Here is a 26912-nt window from a genome sequence, read left to right on the forward strand (position 1 = left end):
CACCTGCAGTCGACATTGCCGGCAGTGTGTCTGCATGCGTCTCTCCTCCGTTTGCGGGCCGCAGATGGCCCATGGGCTGGGACTTTGAGACCCCTGGCCTACAGTGACTTCACTAATACCATGGTGTGAGCTAGCTGGATTCAAGCTTGCTCAGGTAGACTAGCCTGTGCTTAGCTTTCACTGTGCAGAGGTATCCTTAGAGGGACAGGTCCTTAGCTGGTATAAATGTTCATAGCACTAATGAATGTTAATTAAGATCTCTTCAATGCTGAGTAAAGTTCAGCCCTGTGCAGAGGGGCAGCATAAGGACTATACAACAGGTAGGTCTTGTTGAAATGGTACTTTAACTGCATTTGAATCCAATGGAGTCCACAGGTACTTAGCCCCTTGGATAGTCAGGCCCTAGGTATCTCAAATTGGGCCACCCCACAATTAGCAGCCATTTTGGAAAACACAGCTGTTAACCTCCCTGTGCCTCAGTTTCCCTAGCTGTAAAGCAGGGATAGCAATGTCCATCCACCATTGTAAATAACTCTGAACTCTAGAGATAAAAGTGAACTGCTGCTATTTATCAGAGGTGTGCAAGTGGCAGCTTGAGCTGAGAAGCCAAGAACCGAATGAATCGTGAAGACTCCGTTTTTCTCTGGCCTAGCTTGTTTTCCCTTCGTGGCAGGACTAATGCCCACTGGCAGGTCAGTGCAAGCCGCACTGCTGTTGCTGTTGTCCTGGGGGTTAATGGAAGAAGTCAGTATCCAGGGTCATCACTCTGCCTCTTTCTACCACCAGGAAGTTCATTTAAAAGCAGTGCTTAATTGACCCCTTCCCCAAGGAACGTAGGGGATAACCCCCATGTCCTAGCCATTAACTCGGTTGGTAAAACAGCCTCTACTGTCATGTCTCTGTTCATAATATATGGGCAGCTGACATCTGCTCAGCCAGTTCTGGCGTGAATGGTCCCAGAACTACCAAAATCTAATCCATTGCTGTGTAAAGCACCTTGTGAGTGAAAGATGTTACATTAAAGTAAATTAGTGCTAGCAATAATTTCTGTGGCATTGCAATATTCTTTCAATAAATGACTTGCAGTTGATTGCTTGCCGAGGTAACATAGTGATGTGCATGTGTCAATGCATAAATTGGCTAAATACAAATGAAAACTGATTCCAGAAGCCACTGATTGCTTTGTATGCTCTCACTGATTGCTTTGCATGCTCCCATTGTTAATGATTCAGCATACTGATTTAGGGAAGGGTTATTCTGCTAACAGCTGACAGGGTCAGAAACACTACAACAAAATTCCCCAGGGTGGACTGTTACTATCTGATTTCGAATCCCCTTGTTATCATGCACCATTCTTCATGCTTCCCCTGGGTGAACTTCACTGGGGAAGGTGTGGTGATATTTCTATGGCAAATGCTAGATTATGCACGTATTTCAGCCCAGTCTCCCTGCCCTAACTACAGCCCTTTACAGTAGTAGAGGCAAAATTTGCCATAGCACATTGGACAATCAAAGGCGCCAAATGGATGCACATTCCCTGTAGAATTGTTTCTACTTGTTTACTTAGCTCTTATTTTATTATCCAATAAGCAGTCAAAATATAATATTTCAGGGTCCAAGTCAGTGCAGTTACACAGAGAGCTCTTTAAGTTTGCCACAATGGATTCTGCTAATTCTAAATGAAATGGAACTAACTGAAAATGCAGAACGGGAGAAGCCTTTGAGTCCCTGCAGCATTTTGGAGCTAATTGGAAACGGTGACTGCATGAGACTATTCAGCAAGATTTGACCATTTTAGGGCCAAAATGTTGGCCCTGAACTTTAATAAGAGTGTCCGCAAACCTGTGTGCATGCCTGTATACACCGGCGTGTGCAGCTCCATGTCCGGCAATGTGTTTGCAAGGACAGTGCATGCGCACATGCAGGAGTCTGTGCCTGCAAATCTAGGGTTTCATGTGAGCTCCGCTATGCACCTGCAGCTGGAAACTTGGCCTCAGTGCCCATGTGGAAATACCAAATCCTTGTTATGAGTCCATAAAAATACAGACCCACCTGCATTCTGGCAACTAGGGGCAAAGTTTATACTTTAGTTAGGTTTGCCCAAGTTGCATGCGCAGTTACCACATTTTGTGCATGCAAGTTAGGTAATTGCACAGCTAACCACTAGCAATCAGAGCAATAGTGTGTTACAAACTAGTGCAACTGATCACTTGACTCCTTTCAAAATGTGGCCTCTATGTATCAGGTTCTTAAGAATGAAAGTGGAGTTCATAAATCTAGGGAGGCTCAGACTGCCTCAGCAAACAGTGGTAGCCACTCTATCATCCCAGAATGGATTCTTCATCTGATGTAGTTTCTCAAGCTCCTTTAGGCCTGACATGCTGAGGTCTAAAGCACCAGGACAGCTAATGATCTTTGTTGCTAATGGATAATCTTGCTCTCAGATGTACGCTGACTGATATTCTCTCACTTTCAGGGATTTACGCTTCAATCGCATCAAAGAGATTCAACCTGGAGCCTTCAGGAGACTGCAGAACCTCAACACACTGTAAGTTGTCCCCATCTTAAAAGGCGCCCAATTGTAGTGTGGTCGTGGTACAGAGAATGGAAGGAATCAGAAACATGAGACCACCTTGGTTTTGCAAGGTAACACTCACTTATAGAAATTAAAGGATTTATTCGAACACTGCAAGTAACAACTCCAGCATGTGCAGTCACCACTTAATTTCCTCCTCGCCCCCATGAACCAAGACAGCAACATAATATCAAAACCAAGATAACTTAGCATGAAAATAAAGATGCAGGTCCACCTGTTGGTGGAGGTGCTGTCTGCACTGATCATTACGGGAACCAAATGGGTAGTTCACTGCCAATGTGACAGGCACCATTCTCTGGGTTGCGGGAGCTTAGGCATATAATGGACTAAAGATGTTTGGGTTAGATAATGAGTATGTGCCATAAGTCTAACTGCTATATGAATGCATTGGCCGCTCCCTCTAATGGCTTAGCGAATATATCCGTCCTGTGGGTTTGTTCAGCTGTGCCTGGAGCTGTCGGATGCAACTAAATTCTCTGCATAAAATTTTGCCCCCAGTCCAACCTAGGCAACGTTTCTTACCGTTTTCAGTGAAACCTGGAATTTTATGACTTCTATTTGAGCAGTGAAACCCTTTTCTCATGGGGCATCCTGCCAGCTGCCTAGGACGTGTACGGCCAGTAGAGCTTAGAGAAGCCCCTAAGGACAGTTTTGGCCTTGGCTGACCCAGGAGCAGATGAACAGAGCAGTGGCTTAAAGCTATCTTTTTTCCCCCTTGCCTGCCTCAGCCACATAGCTGATGCCTAGGACACCCTGTGCACACACCATGCTTGGGTGGTCACCCTCCCGTTCCTCTGTGCGATATTCTGTAACTGTGGTGTGCGATGAAGAAGCAATGTCTACATATTCTTTGCCTTCACTACCTGCACCAGAATGCGTTCTGCCGAGCTGCTGGTGCTCACTCCAACTCTAGCGTTCCCCTTTGCTCTTCCTGTGTCGGTGGGAATTCAAGCAGACCACAATCCCTTCACTGTATTCTTACCTCTGAGCCAGGATAGACCTTGTTCCTTTCTATCAGTCAGGATAGACCTTGGACTGATCTTAATTTGGTTTGGGGGGGCCTTTATTGTAACAGAGCATGTTTTGCATAGGAGAGATCTCTGGTTCCTATTAATAATTTGACCTTTTGTACTTGCAGCATCATTCTGGGGCTTGCTAATTTATAACATTCAGGAAGGGGGACTCCATATTCTTTGGCCTCTGACAATGCCCATCGGTTTATTACAGCCTGCAGCAAGATTTGCTACTGAACCATCCGCGAACAACTTCCCCCCCTCCCCCCATACTTGAATTAAAGGAAATTATAGAAGCCTTTGTTGTAGTTGTACCGAATACCAGAAGGAACGCTCCAAGTGCGTTTTTTCGGAATGACTTTGTGGCCAGGTTTTTGTGTTCTTGGACCTAAACTTAAAAAGAGAACCTCAGTCAGATTCCCAGTCTGGCTCTTGAGAAGCCTAAAGTCTCCAGTCTAGAGAACAGGGTAGTGAAAGGATTGTGGCAGGAAGACCCATGTGATAAGGATTTCAGTCTAGTTTGTGAGTGGAGGCTGCTTGTGTTCTTAGTGTCTGGTGTCTTTATCAGAAAGAACCACTTCAATTTTGATTACCTAAAAAAACAGGGTTTCCCTTGGTTTGTTCCTCTTTCACTGGAGCCAGCTGGCCAAACCACATGCATTCTGCAGAAACCTTCCTCTAGAGGTTCTGAGCAGGAGCAAACCAGGTGGAAAGGAAAGAGGTTTTCAGCCAGCCTCGGATTACGGGCATCAACCAACTCTCATGATTTTATTGTGAGTCTCGCAACTGGTACTTGCATCTTTCCTACAGCCCCATCTTGTAGATTCAAGGGATTATTGCCTGAGAATCCAGGTCTCTCGTTTCTACGATTCTATGAATCTCGGCTTTTTTTTTTTTTTAAAGTTTCTATTCTCATGGTTGCATAAATAATCTGGAACCCATGAAAGAAATGTATTTCTGATTGTAGTGTGGCCTTTGGAAATTCCCTTAACCTCTCTCTACCTTAGTTTCCTCATCTGCAAAGTGGGGACAGGAATTGCCATTTAAGTACCACTCACTGTGTTGTGGAGGATTCGTAAATGTGAAGTGCCCTACAAGTGCTAGGAAGCTTTTAGTGTGGGCAGTCTTGGCTAGAAACAAGTCCTCAAATCCTTCATCCGACCCCTCCTCCCACAGAGAGTAACACTGGTAGAATCCTGAGAGGATTTCAGTCCAGGGGAGGCAGGCAGGGTAGCAGCAGGAGTGTGTGTGTGTGGTTGTATAAGGACGTGGGATATGGCTGCAGGCACCAATGGTCACCCTCCACCTTGGAAGGTGAGATGACCGCACTGCAGAGGATGAGCTGCAGCCTGCACCTTACAGTGGGCCCTGGGTTCGCTTGCTGGCATAGAATCATAGAATATCAGGGTTGGAAGGGACCCCAGAAGGTCATCTAGTCCAACCCCCTGCTCGAAGTAGGACCAATTCCCAGTTAAATCATCCCAGCCAGGGCTTTGTCAAGCCTGACCTTAAAAACCTCTAAGGAAGGAGATTCTACCACCTCCCTAGGTAACGCATTCCAGTGTTTCACCACCCTCTTAGTGAAAAAGTTTTTCCTAATATCCAATCTAAACCTTCCCCACTGCAACTTGAGACCATTACTCCTCGTTCTGTCATCTGCTACCATTGAGAACAGTCTAGAGCCATCCTCTTTGGAACCCCCTTTCAGGTAGTTGAAAGCAGCTATCAAATCCCCCCTCATTCTTCTCTTTTGCAGGCTAAACAATCCCAGCTCCCTCAGCCTCTCCTCATAAGTCATGTGTTCCAGTCCCCTAATCATTTTTGTTGCCCTTCGCTGGACTCTCTCCAATTTATCCACATCCTTCTTGAAGTGTGGGGCCCAAAACTGGACACAGTACTCCAGATGAGGCCTCACCAATGTCGAATAGAGGGGAACGATCACGTCCCTCGATCTGCTCGCTATGCCCCTACTTATACATCCCAAAATGCCATTGGTCTTCTTGGCAACAAGGGCACACTGCTGACTCATATCCAGCTTCTCGTCCACTGTCACCCCTAGGTCCTTTTCCGCAGAACTGCTGCCTAGCCATTCGGTCCCTAGTCTGTAGCCGTGCATTGGGTTCTTCCGTCCTAAGTGCAGGACCCTGCACTTATCCTTATTGAACCTCATCAGATTTCTTTTGGCCCAATCCTCCAATTTGTCTAGGTCTTTCTGTATCCTATCCCTCCCCTCCAGCGTATCTACCACTCCTCCCAGTTTAGTATCATCCGCAAATTTGCTGAGAGTGCAATCCACACCATCCTCCAGATCATTTATGAAGATATTGAACAAAACCGGCCCCAGGACCGACCCTTGGGGCACTCCACTTGATACCGGCTGCCAACTAGATATGGAGCCATTGATCACTACCCGTTGAGCCCGACAATCTAGCCAGCTTTCTACCCACCTTGTAGTGCATTCATCCAGCCCATACTTCCTTAACTTGCTGACAAGAATACTGTGGGAGACCGTGTCAAAAGCTCTGCTAAAGTCAAGAAACAATACATCCACTGCTTTCCCTTCATCCACATGTTATGGAAAGTTTTTAAATAAAAATTGCTGAGTTGTTTAATACAAGCTCCCATTGCTGTAATGCAAAGAACAGTGTCTGGCTATCATTTCCCCCTGAGGTGGAAATGGTGGATTTTGATTTGAGTAAGTCTTGTGTATATTACTTAGAAGACATAGGCCAGACCAAAAACCTGGGATCCCAGCACTTGGACAAAATTTGGATCAGGGTCCAGGTTTTCCAGCCTAGCTTTAACTCTCTAATGAGCCAAACCAAAAGCCCTGGATTCAAACAGCCCCTTCAAACTTCCTCCAAAATTTGGACTGATGGTTAGGGCTTTCTCCCATCTTTACTGTAAATAAATTGTTACGTTACTGGACTGGGACTCAGTCTGGTAGCGGGGGCCCCCATGTGCAGTGTACTGTGTAAACACGCACTGAGAGAAAGTCCCTGTCCCCAAAGAGCTAAGTCTATGCAGACAAGGAATGGGAAGAGACACCGAGAGTTCACCAAGGGCCACAAGGCAGGTCACTAGCAGAATCAGGAATACAGCCCAACTTTCCTGACTCCCAGTCCAATCTCCTAGCCGCTGGACCACTGAGCTCAGTTCACTTGGGGTGACATTGACTTCAATGGAGCCAAGATTTCACTATTAATCTCACTCTGCCTCAATCCTTACCTTGTAAAAGGGGGATAATCTGATTCCTTTCTCCAGCCCGTTGTCTTATCTATACAGATGGTAAACTTTTGGGGCCAGGGACTGCATCTGCACTGCAGCCAGCACAATGGGGCCTCAGTCCTGGTTGGACTCTGTAGGCACCGCTGTAATACAAATACAAAATAACGAGAGACTGTAATTTTTTATTCCTATGTGCTGAGTGCTCTGTGCTAAGCAAGAGAAGTTGTTCTTTCTTGTTCCAGTTCAATTGCACTCAGTACAAAGTATTGTCTAGAGGCTGCTTTCGCTTAATTGAGTCATCTTGTTTATACTTTAATATAAGATCTTCTGTTATCTAGCCCAACCAAGAAGCCTGCTGTACATAGGATGAGGGAGATCCTGGCAAGATAAGACAGTTACATAGCATGTGTTTGCTCTATTTTTCTGATTGAGGCAATCTGCCACATGCTTCCTCCCTTTGAGGAGCATTGGGAGCTAGTATGTTTGGAATTAACATGATGCAATAATTAAATATTTATATATCCTAGGACTTTGTCCAAAGGCCAGAAAGTCAATGGATAGACTCCTGTTCACTGAAGTGGGCTTGGAACAGGTTCCTAGAGTATCCATAATTGTGGGTGGGTAGAGAGAGCGCAATGTATCAGCAGTATCTCTGAATGAACAGTGATAGGGAAGAGGCTATGCTGGTACCATGTAGCTATTGTACCCAGGCCTGTTCCTAATGGGAACTGGACCTGAGTAGCTGGCTCAGGTTTCTGGGCTCTTAATAGCCCTGGATGGGTGGATCAATTGTGCGAATGACAGGGTTGGAGGAAGTGAGCTCTGATAGCCAGAGCCAAACACAGTGCAAGGTCACATCCCACCTTACGCAGAGCTCGGTTGTACTGAGTTCTGCCCTGCGCTGTTCCAGTCCTTGGCCTTACCAAGAAGAGCCTGCATTGCTTGGAGCCAGCCTAGGTACTGTGGAAGCTTCTTCTATTCAGTTCTACCAGCGTGCCAGATTTCAGTGCTTTGTGGAGAATACTGGTAATCCAGCCCTGTGCTTGAGGACCTGTAATGGGGCACCAGTTAATTTCACACCCATCACATGACACTACTTGTGAGCTACCCACAGTAGCTCTCAATGCTGTACTATTATTCTTTGGAGCATCTAGAATCCCAATTAATGTCTGGGGCCCACATTGTAGAGTCCCCTAATGAAATGGCAGTCCCTGGTCCAAAGAGCTTATAGTCTGGCAAAAGACAGCAGCTGGTTACAGCAAACAGGTGTGGGAAGGACAAGGGGGCACTGGAACAATTATAATTAGAGTATTAAGCAGTGGTCACAGGAGGCTTTATGGTGACATGCGATATTGCCACAATAACTTGTCCTGATGGGTTGGGCAACAGAGCTGTGTGCCACCCTTCAGCGGTGGAATAGACCATGTGCTGTACGTGCCCATCTAGCTCCGGCACATCATACGTTCCAGCAACTTTGTCTGCTCTGCTCTCAGGCCAACTAAAACTTCAACCCCCCCCCCCCCGCCCCCCAGGCATGGCTGTGGGTCATTCTCTCGCTTCCCTCCCTTTCACAGTTTTAAAATTAAATTGCAGCTGAATTTAATCCTCCTGGAAGTGAGGGACTCATAATTCTAGCTAGAAATCAGGCAATGTGTGGGCAGGCGCTATTAGGATGATGTATTGATTTTTATATAGCACCTTTCAGAAGGTCACATACAATGTGCTTGTGGATCCCATGCAATAACCAGTGCACTTTCTGTACTGCTGAAATTCAGCTACATCTGTGCTGATATGGGGCAGCTGTGATACTAGGCCAGCAATAAAATGCAGCAATGAAAAGGACAGGAAACAAAGAGGTAATACCTATCCAATTAAAGTGACTGGTAAATTAAGGTAGGTAAAATGTAATTGCTAAAGCTATTACTTGTCTAGAACACCAGGACCGATATTCCTAATCTTGCAAATAGCACCTTGGGATATGTAAGTACCACGAGCAATCAGGAGAAAAGGCCAACATAGATCTACATGGTGAATTCATGTCATTTTGCAAGGGGCTCAGATAGGGCAAGGAGGGTGGAATGAATGCCTAGATAGAGACAGAGAGACCTTAGACAGACAGGTGTGCATCTTATCACAAAGCCACGCAGACTTTTTCCACACAATCCTGCCAATACACCTCAATCTAGGTGTGATGAGCTCCCTGCTCTTCCAGCCCTGGAGCTGTCCCGAGTAAAGAAAACAACTCATTCCAAATTAGGTCATGGTTTTGCGATGTGGACAGATGTTTGGCAGGAAGCAAAATGAGACAGCCAAGCTACTTTCAGAGGGACAATCTGCAGGCTGGCAGGCCTAAAATTGGAAAACACACCTCCTCTTTCCTTTGGTAGGCTTGCGTGCAGATCTGCTCTACCTGCCTGACCAGCTACTTGTGACTAGACAGGGCAGTGAAATGTACAAGAATTCTGCTGTTCCAGTCCCTGATTCCTTGGGTTCTCCTTCAGGCGCCGATAAATGAGGACATGTGGTCCAGCCCAGATGGAGAGGGCTAGGATGGCTGAACTGGTCCTCTTATCTTTTTGATTGGTAGCAGCCTCTCAGCTACCTCCTACTGATAAAAGGTTGCTCACCGGGGCAAACTTTTTAGAAACACGTTAGTGATAAAATATCAGGCATTAAGTGAAAGTGCTGCTAGGTAGGCTCCCAAATGAATTTTCCTTGGCTTAGGGAAAGAAGATAATGATTTCTCTGCCCTCTAGGCAGCACGACTCTGTGTGCATGTACGGGTACGTGTACACACACACACTTTTGCACTGGGGTGCCGATGTAACTGATTGCCAGAGCTGGGAAAAGCTACTGTAGCCAAAAGAAATATGAGCAAGCCCTGGAACTGCACATGCGAGTTTCTCTCTGGGACAACCTTACAGCTCACTGCTTCCTATCAAACAGAGGAATGGACTTGCAAATTTCGCCCACTAAAATACACACTGTGGCCATCTGAAGCAGCAGAAAATGACTAACCAGACCGAGTGGAGAGTAGCTGACCAGCACCTTCACCAGCATCCAGGTAGCACTAAGGGGGAAAGCGTTCAGATGGGAAAAATAAACCCAGGCCAGCAACAGATCCAACAACTTACTGAGGAAGGGGCCCATCCATGTTTCAGCTGCTTCCAGGGTCTTCCTCTGTCTGCCCAGTCGCTTGGAACAAGTTGCAAGCTAAAAGGGGCCTTCATTTCTCTTCGCTGAAGTGCGGGCTGGGATAAATATTTCTTGAATCCAACAGCTGGTTTTCAGGTTACGCACCCAACACAGGAGCATAGTGTGTGTCGTGTCTCCCTCTAGTGGCTGGTCCACCTGAGAGGTTTAAGGGTGGCATTGCTACCAAAGACAGGTGTTACTACTTTAGTTCAAGTGGCAGAGACCCCTACTTTTAGTGTTGCCAATCCGAGGTTCGGAGTCCGCTGGCATCCCATGTGGATGGTGCAGAGGAGTGACTGACTTTGCGGACTGACACTGGCCTTTGACCATAAAACCCACTATATGGCCGTTTTCCCCATCACGCTGCAACAGCCGTGCCTTCCTCTGGCTGCAATGGAATTTCCCAGGTTTATATAAATTAATGGAAACAGACTTCTTGAAACAAAGAAACAAACAAAGTCGGGGTGGGAGTTTAGTAGATCAGAGCTCTGTGTTACCTAGGCACCCTTACAAAAGTGTGTCTTAAAAATATACAACAACATTTGACAGGAGGTTTTCAGGAAAGCATTTAAGCACATGCTTAAAACCAGTTGAAGTTCTGTGCTGGGGCTTTAGGCAGGAAGAATGGCATACATGCAGTAAAATCAAGGTGTAGTAATTACGTTGTTGATTCAGCTATTGTGTCCTGGGACTACAGGATAAGAATTTTGGTGGAGGCTTACAAAGGGCAATTAGGTGCCTAATTCCCTTTGAAAGCCAATGGGAGTTGGGTGACTAGCTCCTGTTCCTGCCCCTTCATGACACTAAAGAATTTGGGATTGCCACCATTCCAGATTGGTATGCACAGGTCTGATATTTAACCAAACTGTAACCTATCCTGCTATAGGACTAGCCTGACAGTAAAGCAGAGCGAGAATCTTTTGGGGTTGACATTAAACTAGAACTGGGTGCAATTTTTCGTACAAAACTTTTTTTGGGGGGGGGGAGCAAAAACTGCAGATTTGGTGACATACAAATGTTTCCCGTATTTGTGTCAGTTTCACTGGATTGTTCAGCTGGGAAAAAATGTGAAACAAATTCTAAAAAGAATTGAAATGTGTTGACGTTTTTGAAACAAACTGTTTTGATTTTTCAGATTGTTTCAACACGTTGTTTTGCTTCAATCCTATTTTTAAAAAATCAAAACCATTTAAAAATGGTTGTAATCAAAACAAACCATTTCCATTTTTGTTGAATTGAAATGTTTTGTTCAACCTGAAATGAAAAAGAATGGATTTCCTTTTCAATTTTTTTCAGAATTGCTGGTGAAGAGGAAAATCAGATATTTGCACAGTTCTAATTGTAACATCCTGTGGTGGTGGTCAGGTTGCAACTTGCCACAGAGAATGGGAGACCAGGAGCCAACAGCCCTACACAGTTTGGGTGTTTGTCATTTATTTAGTCTGTTTCCTGCAGCAAAACTGAAAGAAGCTGTGGAATTTGCTGATGGCTTGTTACAGGGCAAATTTTTGCCCCATGCATCTTTATGGGTTTTGAAGTCACAAAGAAAATGACTTTTTTTTAAAAAAACCCATCCCCTGTGAGATTTGTTCTGGATTTTTGATTCTTGCTAATGTTCTTGATGCAAACATTCTCAAGGGTTTGAGGATGGGTCATGGTCCATGTGCAGGAGTCCTGAGCATGCAGTGCAAGGCCCAGAGGCTATGTGAGCTGGAGAATTAAATCCTGCTTCCCCACTGTTAAATAAATACATAAAAACAGCCTTCCTGTAGGCTGGCAGAGGAAGGGCAGCAGATTGTGTGGTGAAGTCTCCGCTTTACGTTTCTTTCCAGGCAGGGCGGCTGTGGAATATCGGAGCTGACATTTGTAAACCCTCCCTGCTAAGGAAACCTTTGTACTCAGAATCTAACAGGGAGTGAGACAAGGAGGTGGGCTTTGAAACTGCCACGAAAGGAGCACACTGCAAACGTACTGAGGGTCTTTTGGGGCTTCTAAACAGCCTGGGCTGAAGTAAGATTTCCCTGCTGGCTCCAGCCTCTTGCTTTCTTTCCCTGAAGCAGGAGGTTTGATAAACTGCAGTGCTTTAAAAGAAACAAATCCAAGTTAGACTATTGAAAGGCTGCAAGCATAATATGCTCCTAGAAACCCTGTCTAGTGTTCTCGGTAGGGTCCTGCAGTGGCAAAGAAAGATTATCCTAAGTTTTCCACCTTGGTAAGCTTTTAGGTCCTGTCGGCTAGCTGGAACTCTTCCAGCCCCGGCTCTTCTGGTCTCTGTTGCATGGCCCATGCTGATCGTTAATGAACTTGAGTCAATACAGAGCCATTCAGCCTCGCGATCTCTGCCTTGCGGTGATGAGCTTGTGGACGGAGTTCTCCCTAACACAGCACAATGAGTCTTGAGGGTCTCCCCCTCCCTCCTCCCCGTGCCCCTTTCAGTAACCAGTGCCAGTGTCAGGAAGTTACTACCCCTCACCTACACTAGCCTTTCACCACAGAAGATCCAGGACTGCACTGCGGTTAGGTTTAAAGTTAATGCGTTTGATCGCACCTTAGCTCTTAGGCTCTAGAAGTGTCCGTGCCACCCCTCCCTTATATCCTTAACCCTCCCGCCTCGACAAGCCACTACGTGCCACATCCAGGATGACTCGGAAATCAAAGGATTGGGGTGCAGACCCAGTTCTGCTGTGCTGGTTCTGCTGCTCTGCCATGCCCTCAGCCTCCCATCCTCCCACTCACTTCACCCACATGCCCCAGCCAGCTGGCACACTGCTCCTCTGCTGGATGCGGCCCACACACAACTGCAGCTCCTCCCCTTGGCCAAGGCAGCTGCAGCTGCTAGACAGATGCAGGGCAGCCATTCATTCAGGACCCCCTGCACTCTGAGGCCTGCTCAGTCTGCCTCTGCAAAAAGGCACCTGGAAAAGCCCTGCACCCTAAGTCCAGGCCTCATAGACCTGCTGGATAGAATAGTCACAGCTGGTAAGCCTCAGAATCATTGCCACGTTTGCAGCTCATGACTAAGGTGCATTGACAGCTGGGCCTTGAGCTGGAATAACAAGGAAGCTGAAGACGATGCAACAGAGAGCTGTATGTGAGAGGTTTCTGCAATTCCCACAGACCGTGCCCGTGGGTACGTCTTTACTTCAGCGTTAGCCCAGGTGATCAGCACCAAGTCTGAGCACCTGGGTTAGCCTAGCCCGGGTGTGAGAAAAGCCCCTACCCACGTTATTTTGTCCTCAGTGGTGCTGCGCTCACTCGTGTGTGTTGCTGGGATGTCTGGGGGCATATCCCAGGGTTCTGTGCATTGCAAGTCAACTGAGCCACTCTGAGTCTTTCCCAGTGAATTGTGTGAGACCTTGTCTGTTTTTCTAGGCACATAGGGAATGGCGGGAAGGCACTGGAGGATGATCAGCACTTGAGAGGTTTAGCCTGCATCCTCACTGGGAAGTAGGTGGGTTACCAGCCACAGTGAAAGTGGCCCCGGGGTCTAACCCTCAGCATGGCCGGGCCAGCTAGTCCACATTGAAAGCACCTCCAAACATGGGTGAGGGGTTTTGTGTGTGGATGGGAGTGGGGGGAGTTAGAGGCAACACCCAAGTAAGAGCCTGGATTAACTGTGCAGTGACAGCACACCCTGTAAGGACTGGGAGTTTGCTAACAAAAGGAACATTGGGTATGTAGTCAGTGCTTAGAAGCTATGGTCCAGAGAATCCTAGGGTAGATGCATAGAGCGGAATGAGAAGTGGGCAAACACCTCTGGGCAAATGGCAAACTTTTGCTTTTTGCCAGGTTTTCCAACAGGCAAATAAAAATATTCCCCACTTTGTGGAAGGTGGTGACCCTCGGCCAGTGTTCCAGCATAGTGTCACAGGGCTCTGTGCTGTGTCACAGGGCACTGCCACCTGCTGGATGCAATGCAAAACTGAAGACTTGTGCTCATCAGAGCAGGTTGTAAGAGCTTGTGTTGCAGAGAGGTTCACCTCGGATCATGGATTAATTCTCCCGAGGAGGATCATGCTCTGCCTGACTCAGTCCCTTTGCTTTTTCAGTTGCACATATGCGGCTTCTGCGCTTTCTGCTCCAAACTGTTGCAAGCTGATCATGGTAGTTAGTTTCCTTTCGCTCCAGAGATGGCTGCGTTTCCAAAGTGAGCAACACCTAGTGTTTGCGTCTATGTTGACAAATTTAAAACCCACTTGTGCATTTCATCAAGAAAGATTGCTGCTCTAATGAGAGCTGATATGCTTATATACATGTATAAGTAGGGGCATAGCGAGCAGATCGAGGGACGTGATCGTTCCCCTCTATTCGACATTGGTGAGGCCTCATCTGGAGTACTGTGTCCAGTTTTGGGCCCCACACTTCAAGAAGGATGTGGATAAATTGGAGAGAGTCCAGCGAAGGGCAACAAAAATGATTAGGGGACTGGAACACATGAGTTATGAGGAGAGGCTGAGGGAGCTGGGATTGTTTAGTCTGCAGAAGAGAAGAATGAGGGGGGATTTGATAGCTGCTTTCAACTACCTGAAAGGGGGTTCCAAAGAGGATGGCTCTAGACTGTTCTCAGTGGTAGCAGATGATAGAACGAGGAGTAATGGTCTCAAGTTGCAGTGGGGAAGGTTTAGATTGGATATTAGGAAAAACTTTTTCACTAAGAGGGTGGTGAAACACTGGAATGCGTTACCTAGGGAGGTGGTAGAATCTCCTTCCTTAGAGGTTTTTAAGGTCAGGCTTGACAAAGCCCTGGCTGGGATGATTTAACTGGGAATTGGTCCTGCTTTGAGCAGGGGGTTGGACTAGATGACCCTCTGGGGTCCCTTCCAACCCTGATATTCTATGATTCTATGTAAGATACAGTATGTCATTTCATACCTATTGGGGAGAACGTGCTTTATTCTTCATATGTAACACAGCATTTGAATCCCTGTTTTAAGGACTGAACTCGGGGCATCCCTAACAGGCACCACAGCTGGCACGTCCATAATCATCCTTTGAATGTCAACAGTGCGCTTGGTTCTGCATAAAAACTCAGAAGCAGACACTGTTCCAGCCCCGAAGAGCATATAATCTGGCCCCACTCCTGGAAGTGATTCCATCCAAATGGACCCTTTCACCCATGTGGAACCTCTTAAAGTCTTCCTGCTTATAGGCCACGAGTGAGCAAAGCACCTAGGCATTAGCTTAAAGTTAAGCACGTATTTAAATCCCATTGAAGTCGATGGGACATAAGCGTATGTCTAACGTTAAGCATGTTCTGTGCTTTGTGGAACTGGGGCTAAAGTCACATGCAGGATTGGAGCCCGCATGTATAGACATTAGGGTGGGGAGGTTCCAAAGGCAGAGATGGGAGTTAAGTGCCCAATTCCTATTGAGTTGTCAATGAAAATTGGGTGGCTTTGTGCCTTTGACTAGCTTCCTCTATGTTCCCAGTTCCCTGGCCATCTAGCTAACCTTTGCTGTTAGGCTTCTGGTCCATTAAATTAACTAAATGTGATGTGCCAGACACACCATTCCCCACACATAAATTCCAGCTAGCAGGCATGTGCCACTTCTTCCTTGCTCAGCTGTCTAAAGTTACACCTGGTGAGCTCCCTATCACTGCTCTCCTAATTCATATCAGAGCTTAATTCTCTGGAGCTCTCAACAAGAATCCAACCATGATGTGTGTCAGATGCTCCAGCACGGTTGGTCCTGTCCCTTCCCCATGACACACTTACCCCCTTCCCCTGTGGGACGCGAGATGGCTCGGGTTGTGTTTACCTATTTCCCATTACGGAGTCGCAAGGTTGGGAGGAAAATCTTACGTCAATGGAATGTCATTGCCAGTGCAGCTTTATTCCTGGGGGAGGAGGGGACAGAAAACTTAATTCTTCTTCTCTTCCACAAAATACAGGCAATTAATCAGGAGTTGTTTAGATGGGAATTCACTGAAGTCAGCCGGAGATCTACCACAGCGTGAGGTCACAATAGGTGGTGTGGAGACTAATAAGTCCCAAGTGTTTTGGATGCCTGATGGAAAGTCTGTATTTGCACATATGAGAGGTTAACTTCCCTGCTTTTGCTCCTCTCAATCCTGTTTTGGTGAAATGTGTTTGCTATGGCCCTGGCTGAGTCTCCTTTAGAGGATGATCACCAGCCGGTTGTATTGGACTCAACCTTCAGATCCCCGTGTTATCAAGATAATTGGCACATTCCTGGGATGTAAACTTTCTGTCTGGCTCTCCTCCTTGGGATGTGGGGCCCCCAGTCCAAAAGCCTTCTGGCCCCAGACCAGTGCTGAGCGTTCCAAGCTACCCACCCAGTTTATGTATGCTCTCCCCAGAGTTCACACCGTGGGCACTCTGTATTACAGAGCTTTGGGAACATGCAACATTATTTGTACAGTAGCAGGCGTTTGTGAAGGGCATAGACTCTATTGCTTTAAAATAGGCTTTTGGATTTCAGAATAAAAGGTGTTTGGGGGATGAGTTAGAGGAACCAGAGGGTTCTATCTTGAATTATCTAGCCATTTGAGGTACTACATAGTACTATTCCTGGTTTCAGAGTAACAGCCGTGTTAGTCTGTATTCGCAAAAAGAAAAGGAGTACTTGTGGCACCTTAGAGACTAACCAATTTATTTGAGCATAAGCTTTCGTGAGCTACAGCTCACTTCCTCAGATGCATATCGTGGAAACTGCAGCAGACTTTATATATACACAGAGAATATGAAACAATACCTCCTCCCTAGTACTATTCCTGTAACCAAAGAACGTTGGTCTACTGAGAGCTGATTAACTCAATCCCCAGAATGTTTGTTTCTTTTTCTTGTTTGGAAACTCTCCATTCCAGACCATTTTATCAGCAAGAAGGAATTTCTGACGGTACATTGAAATAACTTTTAAATGCAGTTGCAACTTCTCCAACTTTCTTACAAGTACTTACAACAATTGAGGCTGTTCTGGGGTGATGCTTTTTATACCATTATTTTAAATTGATTTTCTCCCCTCCAATGTGCCCACAGCTTATTTACTATAAAGGAGAGGGGGAAAAGAGAATAAAAAGGGCAAGTAATATTAAGCGTAGCCCATGGCTTGCCAAATGGAAAGAGAGAAGTAACCACGTTAAATCCAAATTCACTATTTTCCCATCATCGAATAGCGATAATATTGTAAATTCTACAAAATAGAAAGAAATGAATCATTTAAAGTAGCTTTTCAGTTGTGCTCAGCAAATGTGCTCAACAAAATTTCAGATGCAAAGCATAAAAGAAATTTGATTTTAAATATTCTTGTTAACAGTTATGGGCCTGATTGATTGGTCCTTGTGCACCCAAAACCCCCAAAGAAATTTTGTAGGAATAGGACCTATGTCACTGAGGATACAATTTAGATATTTGGGGCCAGATCCTCAGCTGGTGGAAACTGGCATAGCACCATTTATGATCTGGCCCTTTCTTAATAAGATATTAAACAAATAAACTTTCTGATACTTTTTATTTCATTTCCTTTCCCACAGGGGGTCACTGAGGCACACACAGTTAACTATTTTCCTTTTATCGAATCCTGTCTCCTCTAGAACATTTACTTACATATGCTTGTCTGCAAACTTTTTAGTTTCAGCTTGTTCGTACAAGATTCCTGCCCCCATGGAAATTGGTGGGAGTTTGGGAGTTTTGTAATTGACTTCAGTGGGGAACAGGATCGATCCTTTAGGTCCCATCTTGGCAAACCATCAATGGCCTGGATCTTGCAAGTTGTTCTACATGGATGGACTCCCTCCCTGGTTAGGAGGTCCACTGCCTTGCAGCGCGCTGCCCTGCTTAGAAACGGCTGTATCTTTTGGATCTGAAATTAACAAAACAAAACCAAGAATCCTGGCCTTGCTCCATCCAGTTTGTATTTTCAGGGGATATTGCAATGTGTAACCAACTAAGGACCAATAGAACTGTAGTTATTTTTATTCCCTGTCTCTAATGTGCTTGGATCAGCATTGGCTGCTCAGCAGATTACGTTGTATTTTATAAATTGTCTGCAAATAACCTCACTTTTGAGTACGTTCCAGGGCACATTGGAAGTGTGAGAGTTGGGGTCAGGCCCCTCCATGCATTAGGGAGGCCTGTGGCAAAAATCAGATATTTCTGCTTCTGATTGATTTTTAAACTCTCCACAGATTTTTGTGCATTAAACAATGGGGCAACAGGAACACGGATACATTGGTGTCATGTATGGTTTGCATTTACAGAGGGGGTTATTTTGCTTTGATCGAGGCAAGGGACTGGCTCAGTACAGTCAGCCAAATAGCTGTCTGGCTGAAATGGGGTAGGTTGAGGTTTTAAACAGCAGCAGAGTTTGGAAATGCAGAGGTTTTCACTCTGAAATCAGCTGCTGAAGTCATTCCAGTTCCAATCACATTGTTACATTTGTGCCTAGAGACCCAGCCAAGGTCAGGGTCCCATGGTACTAGGGGCTGTACAAAACACAGCACGAGACAGGCCCTGCCCCTACTACCTGGTGGTTACCTGGCAGCCTGCATGAAATGACTTGTTGATGTCCGCTGTAGTGGACAGGTGTCCACCTCCCTAGCAATGACATCACAGTTGTCGCTAGCTGGCCGCCTGTCTGGCATTCTCTGAACTGAGGCCAAGGATTGAATAGCCACAGGCCACCAACCTGCCTTCTTCCCGCCGGAGCTGATCCCTCCTGCTCAGGATTCAGCCCACTGGCAGGGAAAGATTGGGAAGATGCTCTGCTGCTGCCCTGTGCTGAACTTATTCTGTGGGTAAATAGACAACATTATTCTCCTGGGCTGCTTGGACACTTTGTGCCGGCACCCAAGTGTTCAGTCAGCCGAGAAGCTAATTGCTCTGTGTTTAGGAGCTGTTTCCGCTTTCAGCGTGGCTGGCTGTTGGCGCGGAGTAGGCTGGTCCAAGGATTTGACGTCACTCTGCATCCTGATGGGGGAAAGCAGGCTGTGCATCCGTGGCCATGCCAGCTGTGGGGAGATCTCTTCGAGTATCTGCCTGCATTAATCTTTTCTATCTGTCTGTCCATCCCCCTAGCTACCTGCCTATTTATCTGTTGATGTTTTTAGCATGTGATATCTGGGCAGCTCCCAAGAGACGACAGGCTGGATTTCCATGTAAAGTAGAGGTGCAAGTCCATTGACTGTCCATAATATTTGTGCTCCGAAGTCATAGGTGCTATTAAGAACCCCCCCTTCAGACCCTGAATTCCCAATAGACCGGCAGTTTAATTTTTTTCCGGCATTCCCTCTGGCAGTTGGGGCCATGTTTTTATTTTCCCAATGTATTTCTAAACTCTTGTTCTGCTCTTTCCACTCCTACTATTCCTTACCCTCTCTCTTTCGCCTTCACTGCTTTTCCTATCTCTACCGCCTTTGCAGTTGTGAACTGTCTCTGTCAGAGAAGTGAGTTTTCTACTTCCTTGGGAAGGCTGCGAGATTTGCGGTCATTCTAGCCTTCCCCCGCAATGGTGCCAGACCTTGCTCCTGTTGCGGAGAAAGCTCTACGTCAGACTCTGGAAAGTTAGACCCTGGAAGGTGGTGTCGTCGTCATCATCGAGAGAGCGGTTCTGTAACTTGCTCAGGGTCAGTTCCATGCAGATCCTGGAAAATTCGGACCAAGACTTTGAATATAATCCAGTAAAGTCTATGGTGAGCCAAAACTGTGGAAAAAGCGGCATTCTCTTCTACACCATCAGAAAAGCAGCTCTCTGCAATGAAGGAGCTCCCAGCAGGTAGTTCCACTGCTCACCCTCTTTTCCACTTCTATCCACACCATGCAGGGCAGCACTTTCCAAAATAAACTTCTCAGCCTGTGACATTTGCAGTCTGAGCCGTTGTGCCGTAAACCTCACGTAGCCTGCAGCTGCTGTGAAATGTGCCGGGCCCTAAACACCAACTGAATGCATCAGAAGGAGCAGTGCAGTCCAGCAGCCCAGATGAGTGGTTCCCATCTTGTGTTCAAGAGTGACTTACAAATAGGCCTGGAAGGGTGAGATTTGTGTCGGTAAATGTTTTTCACCGCGCGCACACACTGATGGGAAAAATATTTCCTTTGATGATACTTGAAATCTTACAAGTAAGAAAAATGCTGCTTGAGAATTTCTTAGAGTTTGTTTTAAGGATATTTACTTCATATGTTTTGACAGGTGATGTTGAGAATTTGTGTATTGATGGTTATAAAGCTTTAACTTTTTGAACCTCATCTACTGTCACTAAATAATTATTGTGTGCCACCCTGTTTTCTGATGCACTCCCATCCCCCTAATTTCTTGCAACTGTGAAAAATTGGAAAAAATCCTTAAAAACCAACATTATAAAAAAAAAAATTAAATTCTACCAAAACTACTTATAAACTATTTAGTTTAACTGAGGTTGCTTTTGTCTTGACTGATTGCTGATCAGATTTGCATACCAATTAGATGCGCGGTTGCTGTGACAGCACACCCAAATTGGTTAACTGTGCAAACAAATATACCTTTTTGGTCACTGGTGCATGCAATCTTTCATTTGCCTGGATAATCATAGAAATTGCATGTGCAAATCAGATGTGCATTTGCATGGGCAATGACCTCTGTAGCTTTTGTATTAAAATCTGACTCCATGCTCACCAGAAAGAAAATATGAATAGCCTCATATGTCAGGACGATGTTCTTTACTTTTCATTTTTATATGTTTACCCTTAAATTGTTTAGATCACAGAACAATTTGTTGCCATTTTATAATTATTTTTAACCTATGAAATGGTGTTTTATTTTGCTCTGTGATTTGTGCTCTTATGCCCTATCAAAGCTTGTCCTACTGGAAGACTCACCGTCTAGTATTAATTAACATCAAGGATTGGGAGAGTGTCTCATAAAAACCACAACACTGCAATTCATTTTTAAAAATTAGGACAACTTGATGCCTGAATGAAAATAACTGCAAGGGGCGCTAGCAGGGGAGGGCCCTGAGTTACTACGGAGAATTCTTTCCCAGGTGTCTGCCTGGCAGGTCTTGCCCACATGCTCAGGGTCTAACTCATTCCATATTTGGGGTCAGGAAAATATTTTCCCCAGGGTCAGATTGGCAGAGACCCTTGGGGGGTTTTGCCTTCCTCTGCAGCATGGGGCCTGGGTCACTTGCAGGTTTAAACTAGTGTAAATGGTGAATTCTCTGTAACTTGAAGTCTTTAAACCATGATTTGAGGACTTCAGTAACTCAGCCAGAGGTTAGGGGTCTGTAACATGAGTGCGTCAGGGAGGTTCTGTGGCTTGCGATGTGCAGGAGGTCAGACTAGATGATCACGATGGTCCCTTCTGACTTTAAAGTCTATGAGTCTAAGTGAAGGTAACGATATGCCATTGGGGGTTCAGTTTACCTACGGCCTGCGCTGAGAGTTCTTAATGTATCTGTACACTACAGCTGCTACCCCGGCACAGCTATGGCACTGTAGCGTAGACGCGTCATACGTTGGGATTTTTCTGTTGACGTAAGTAATCCACCCACCTGTCCAAGACGTCGTCGCTAGGTCGATGGAAGAATTCTTCCATCGACCTAGCCACGTCTACACAGGGGGTTAATGGACCTAACAAAGTTTCACAAGCCATGACATTTTTCACAGCCCTGAGCCATGTGGCTAGGTCAATCCAATTTTTAAACGTAAGCCAAGGCCTTCGGAGGCACCTGGGGACAGGCTGTAATCTGTAGTGGGGCAGCTACTGCAATTGCACAAGCTTTGGGCCTATCTGCATTCAGAAGTTGAATTGGTGTAACTATGTCAGGGGAGTGGGTTTTGTTTTTGTTTTCACCCATACAGCTAGACCGTACAAGTGTGGTTGCAGTTATACAGTGTAAAGGTGCACTTAGACTGGCATGGCGATTCCCTTTCCTGTATGGGAATAACTAGAGTAGCATAAAGCACCTTTATGCCAATATAACGGCATTAGAGGGGAAGTACTGGTCTAATTATACAGCCATAACTACTTTATACTATAGACAAGGCCTTAGTTACTACACTCTACAACTAAGACTCCTCAACAGATATCTGGGCTGTCGTCAGAAACTTTACACGTCTCGGGTGTATTGCATTCACGTGTGTTTGTTTTTTCCTTCTGGTTTTGAACAGGCTGCTGAACAATAATTTGATCAAACAAATTGCAAGAAGGTCCTTTGAAGCTCTGCAGAACTTGAAATATCTGTGAGTTGACCCCTCTAAATCCTATAACATCCAATAGCTTCTATAACTCTGCTAGTCAAGTGCATACTTTGTGTGGCCAGATCTTCTAGATGGCACTGGCATAAGTATATCCCAGCTCGTTTCCAATGAGAATGCTCCAGCTGGGTCCAGCTTTATAGCTCTTTTCTTCATAATTTAAATACAGCAACATCCAATTATCCTAATGCTTCACATTTCTCTGTTCTCCTCTCTCCCCAAAGCTACCTGTACAAAAATGAAATTCAGAGTATCCAGCAACATGCCTTCAAGGGTCTCCAGTCTCTGGAACAGCTGTAAGTACAAAAGAGCTCTGTTTGCTGCTTGGGAATATGATTCCCTTTAGAAACCCTCACTAAGACACCTCTGAACTGCTACACATGGCACTTAAGACTGTGATGACAGGACTTCAGGAAGGGTTGGTCCTTCCACACTGACTGGTCAATGCTGAAGACTGTTCTTATTTTCATTCAGTTGCCCATGGCCCCAAGGGATATTCCAGCAGCTGGAGATCCCTGTAGTGTAGGAATGCTCTGGCCATGTTTCCCTTTCCCTCCTTGTCCCTAAACAGTTTCCTCGTGCTGAGAGGTGATGGGGAAGTGTGGGAGCCACTAGAAGACCTTTATCCTAAGTGGGGCAGATCTTTACAGAGCAAGGCCCAGTATCTGGCCCTTTGTTTGAATTTTGGGGATAGGCTCAGTTTTTCTTTTATCCAATCCAGCTCATCTATTGCTGGAAGTGAATGTGTGAAGCGAACAGGCAGCTGGGAAAGTTGAGTATCTATAGCAATTGTCAATATTGTGATGTTTGCATGCATAAAATTTCTGCTGAAGTCCAACTTTGAGGTACCATAGAAAGTCTTTCAGACCATGCCTCCTGGGATGCCCCAGGACGAAGGGAGCCTACATTCTGCCTAGCCACTGGATCCTGGAACAATGATGTTTCAGCATTCTGTAATGATGCCCTCTCTGGCCATAGTTAATTGCTCTGTTTGTCAGCTAGAGCAATTTTTCTTTCCAACTGTCAGCACTTCACGGCCAAAGTGGTATAAGAAAATCAAGGGGTAAAGCATCCTCGCAAGTTGGGATGGCTTTGTGCATGCACACGGGGGATGGGGATCATAAAAAATCCCTGAGGTGGGTGCGCGTGCGCCCATGCACAGTGAGGAATTGTGAGCATGGAAGGCAGGAGGACAGAAAGTACTTGAACATGCTGGTGGCTGCAGCCAATGGTGAGTCCTTTCTGCCTTGTGCATCATCACCAGCAGCCAAGGTACTGGAGCTGGAACATAACTGGCTGCTTTGCTGTATGAGGAACAATAGGATTCAACTTGCTCTCTGCAGTGCTGACAGTATCCAATATATCTGATACCTTTTCCTCATCAACAAGCTCCTCAGAAAGGTTGAGAAGAATCCTGGGGAGCAGATACTGTCCGTGCTGTAGTGTAAGGCCTCTTTTTAGAGATGCACTTCTGGCCACAACCACATTTTAACAATGAACAAACCAGATTTGATGTCAGAGGGATAAAATCCCCCATCTGTTTCCAATCCCTGAAACAGGCTTTTCTCCAAGCAAATTGGCCTTGCTCAAATCCATCCCAAAAGCCAACTTTTCAAGTAAAACTAAAACCTGTTTGATGGACAGTATCAGCTGCTTTCCTCTGGAGAAATAAAAGCACGCAACTGAGACTTATTAAAACACACTCCAGGCTATAGAATCTGAGTCATGGTGATTTGGTCTTTATTCTGATAGCCAATCTTCTATCATGATTCATTCCATTATGAATGGGACAGCTGCATTCTGGCTTATGCAATCGTTTCTCAAACCAGTTGGATGCAACTGGTGGAACATAGACTTGTAGAGTTATCGGGGTCACCGCTGGAGCTATACTTGGGTGACGTAAGGGGAGGAGGCTACTCCTGCCACTTTGATATTTAGGTATTTTTCCTAATAATTTCAGAACAATGCTTAGGTTGTGGGTTGATGTAACAGCTCGTGGGCGGGGAGGGGGTGGAACCTTGATTATCCCTGTCTCTGTTCGTTTGTTGTCATGCGCTCCTTCATCCCATCCATGCAAAACGCTCCATTAAAACCCTGTACCATTGGATGGCAGGTGTGACTTGGAATGTTAGTGGAGCCGAGAACATCAGCCCAGAATTAGTACGTTTTGGCAGAGCTGGGTTGCTCGTGTTAAGCACAGGTCAAACTTTTGCCACTCCATTGGACCACCCCCGCTAGGGAAACCCTTCCTCGGTGCCACGTAAGGATCGGTTGTCCCCACTTCCACTGTCATTGTTTGACAGGTTTAAAGTAGAATCAGTGGTGGATTCTCTGTAACTTGAAGTTTTTAAACCATGATTTGTTACCTTCAGTAACTTAGCCAGAGGTCATGGGTCTATTACAGGAGTGGGTGGGTGAGGTTCTGTGGCCTGTGATGTGCAGGAAAGCAGACTAGAGGGTCACAATGATCCCTTATTGCCTTAAAGTCTATGAGACGGCTATCTTAACTATGGTGGGGTGTATAATCCCCCATCAGCAGGGAAGGGGTTAAGGAGCTGCTTTGGGCTGGAGTAGCTGCAAGTCATGCCAGGGATGCAAGAGGAGTTTAAAAGGTGGAAGCTCCACTCAATAGGAGGCAGCCCAGGAAGGGAGCAGGCTGTTAAGCTTCCCCGCTCCCCAGAAGATGCCTGAGGGCATGCGGAACCTCTGCCCTCACAAATAGGGAGCACAGACTCCCTGAGCTAAAAGGGGGAAGAGATTTTTATCCCGTGACTTGCGCTGAAGACCCAGCGGACTCTTTGGTCCCCCCATTCAGGGCCCCTTTGAGGAAAGAGGTCGATCTCCTGGCTAGCACGGCCTCCAGGTTTTTCTTTTTCTTTCTCTTTGCCCTTTTGTTTAACTTTGACTTTGGGTTGTTTGTTCATTTCGCTGGAGACCCCACAAGGGGGGGAGAGAGCCAGAAAATCTCAGCTGGAGGGCTGAGAGCCCACTGCCCCAAAATCACCGCAGAACCCTTCCATTAGGCAGGCTGGACTTATGCGAGTGCACTTTCCAAGTAACATCCAAACCGGGCGCTCTGAGGAGGACAGATCCTTGACACCAACCTTGTGTCTTCAGGGTGTTGGGGAGCACCTGTGTAAGGCTACTTCTCCCCTTCCCCCAGTCTTCCAAAGGACCGCCCCATACAGATGCTAGGGAATGCTTTAGGCAGCAGGAGGGAGGTGAGGAAAGCCCTGCGCTGTTGCAGCCACTAGCTCCAGTGACCGCTTCAGAAGAACCACATAAAGCTCAGCTTAAGTTAATAGGGTCTCCCACTGAAGCTATGGTACAGTAAGTTGGTGGCGGTGTTTCTAGGGCTAAGGGAAGAGCTTTGAAAGTCTGGCCTATGGGGTTTTTTATTGTTCAGTATGGCAGAAGAGTTGACGGCTGACAGAAGTTTCTTGGAATGAATCGATAGGGCATGATTTCCCAACCCGGGCTGGTTTTGCACATGCAAATTGCAGATACAAATGTGAAGACCGTCTTCTGAAAATCTGCCCTGGACTGTGCACTGGCTGATTGACTGGTGGACATTTGTCTGGACTCGTAAGTCAGTTTTTATAACACCGTCCCTTGTGCTTTTCTTTTTGTGCCAGTTACCTTCATTTCAACACCCTGGAAGCCTTGGAGCCAGAAACCTTTAGTGACCTGCCCAAACTGGAAAGATTGTAAGTGAAGAGGAAGGGGGACTCCCTTGCTCACAACACTCTTGACTTCTCATGGTGTGGCCCTTTGGAAGAGTTTCCATCTTGGGTGATGGGCAGGAAAGTTTCTGGAGCTTTAATTCAGGATCTGATTTCTTCTGCTTCATTGCCATGGAGCAAAGCCGGGCCTCTAAAATTAAGGGAGACCTGGAAATGAGTTTCCTCAAATCAGAAGACTTTAGGTCCTTGCAAAGCACAAAGGTTGGTGAGAATATTAGGGGCTCTTCCCAGGATGTATTCTGTGCATTCTGACACACACAACGGGCCCTGTAACTGGCCAAGCCGTATTAGAATTCTGTTCCTGTTCACTTCTTTTCAGGTCAACATTAGTCAACTCTTGGCACCAGTGCTGGAACGGGGTGGGGGGAAGGCAAGGGGCCATGCTCCCCCACACATGGGCATAGTTTGGAGGGGCGAGGAGGGAGGCTTTGCCCCCCACACTGCAAGCCTTGGGCAGGCTCAGAGCAGTGCCAGCAGGGGCTGCACTTCCCGGTGGGGGAGCTGATCACGGTGCTGCAGGTGCCAGAGAGCGGCTGGTGGGAAGGGCAGGAGGAGGACAGGCTGCGCGGCTGGTTCCCAGTGAGCTGCATGCAGCTGCTGGAGGTAGGAGACCGGCTGCACCAAGTGCTGGGGAGAGGGGGGCGCAGGGGTCTAGGTCCATGAGGGAGTGCAGGTTAGGAGAAAAGGGGGCTCAGGAGAGATTAAGGGAAGGGGTGCAGGAATTTGCCTTGTCCCCTCCCCCCCGCCCCCCCCACTTCTACAAAGGTTCTGGTGCCCTTGACTCTTGGGCAGTTTGCATGAGAAAATGAGGGGGAAATGCAGTCAGAGAAAAAGATAACAAGAAAAATGTGTGTAATGCCCTGGAATGGCTAGAGAACTAAAGCTTTTCTTTCCTACTCCCCAGTACTACTTAAAGGAACAACATCGTAGCCAGAACAAGTCA

General features: G+C 46.3%; 1 protein-coding gene across 4 annotated transcripts in view; it reads left to right on the plus strand.

Annotated features, from left to right (window-relative positions):
• The window catches only part of LOC311530081 (peroxidasin homolog), a 69727-nt gene that overhangs the window by 8859 nt on the left and 33956 nt on the right, over positions 1 to 26912 (plus strand). For 3 of the 4 annotated variants that reach the window (XR_014713927.1, XM_084646430.1, XM_084646429.1), the window contains exons 2-5: positions 2477 to 2548; positions 22140 to 22211; positions 22451 to 22522; positions 25862 to 25933. Coding sequence is in view for 3 of the 4 variants with exons in the window: in XM_084646430.1 (XP_084502556.1) it covers positions 2477 to 2548; positions 22140 to 22211; positions 22451 to 22522; positions 25862 to 25933 (288 nt within the window). In the remaining variant the exon portion in view is untranslated. Of the gene's footprint in view, positions 1 to 2476; positions 2549 to 19896; positions 20025 to 22139; positions 22212 to 22450; positions 22523 to 25861; positions 25934 to 26912 lie in introns of those variants that run through there. The other variant, XM_084646431.1, reaches the window with a different exon arrangement.

Source organism: Lepidochelys olivacea (assembly GCF_965140295.1).
Source record: "Lepidochelys olivacea isolate rLepOli2 genome assembly, chromosome: 13".
Lineage (NCBI taxonomy): Eukaryota > Metazoa > Chordata > Testudines > Cheloniidae > Lepidochelys > Lepidochelys olivacea.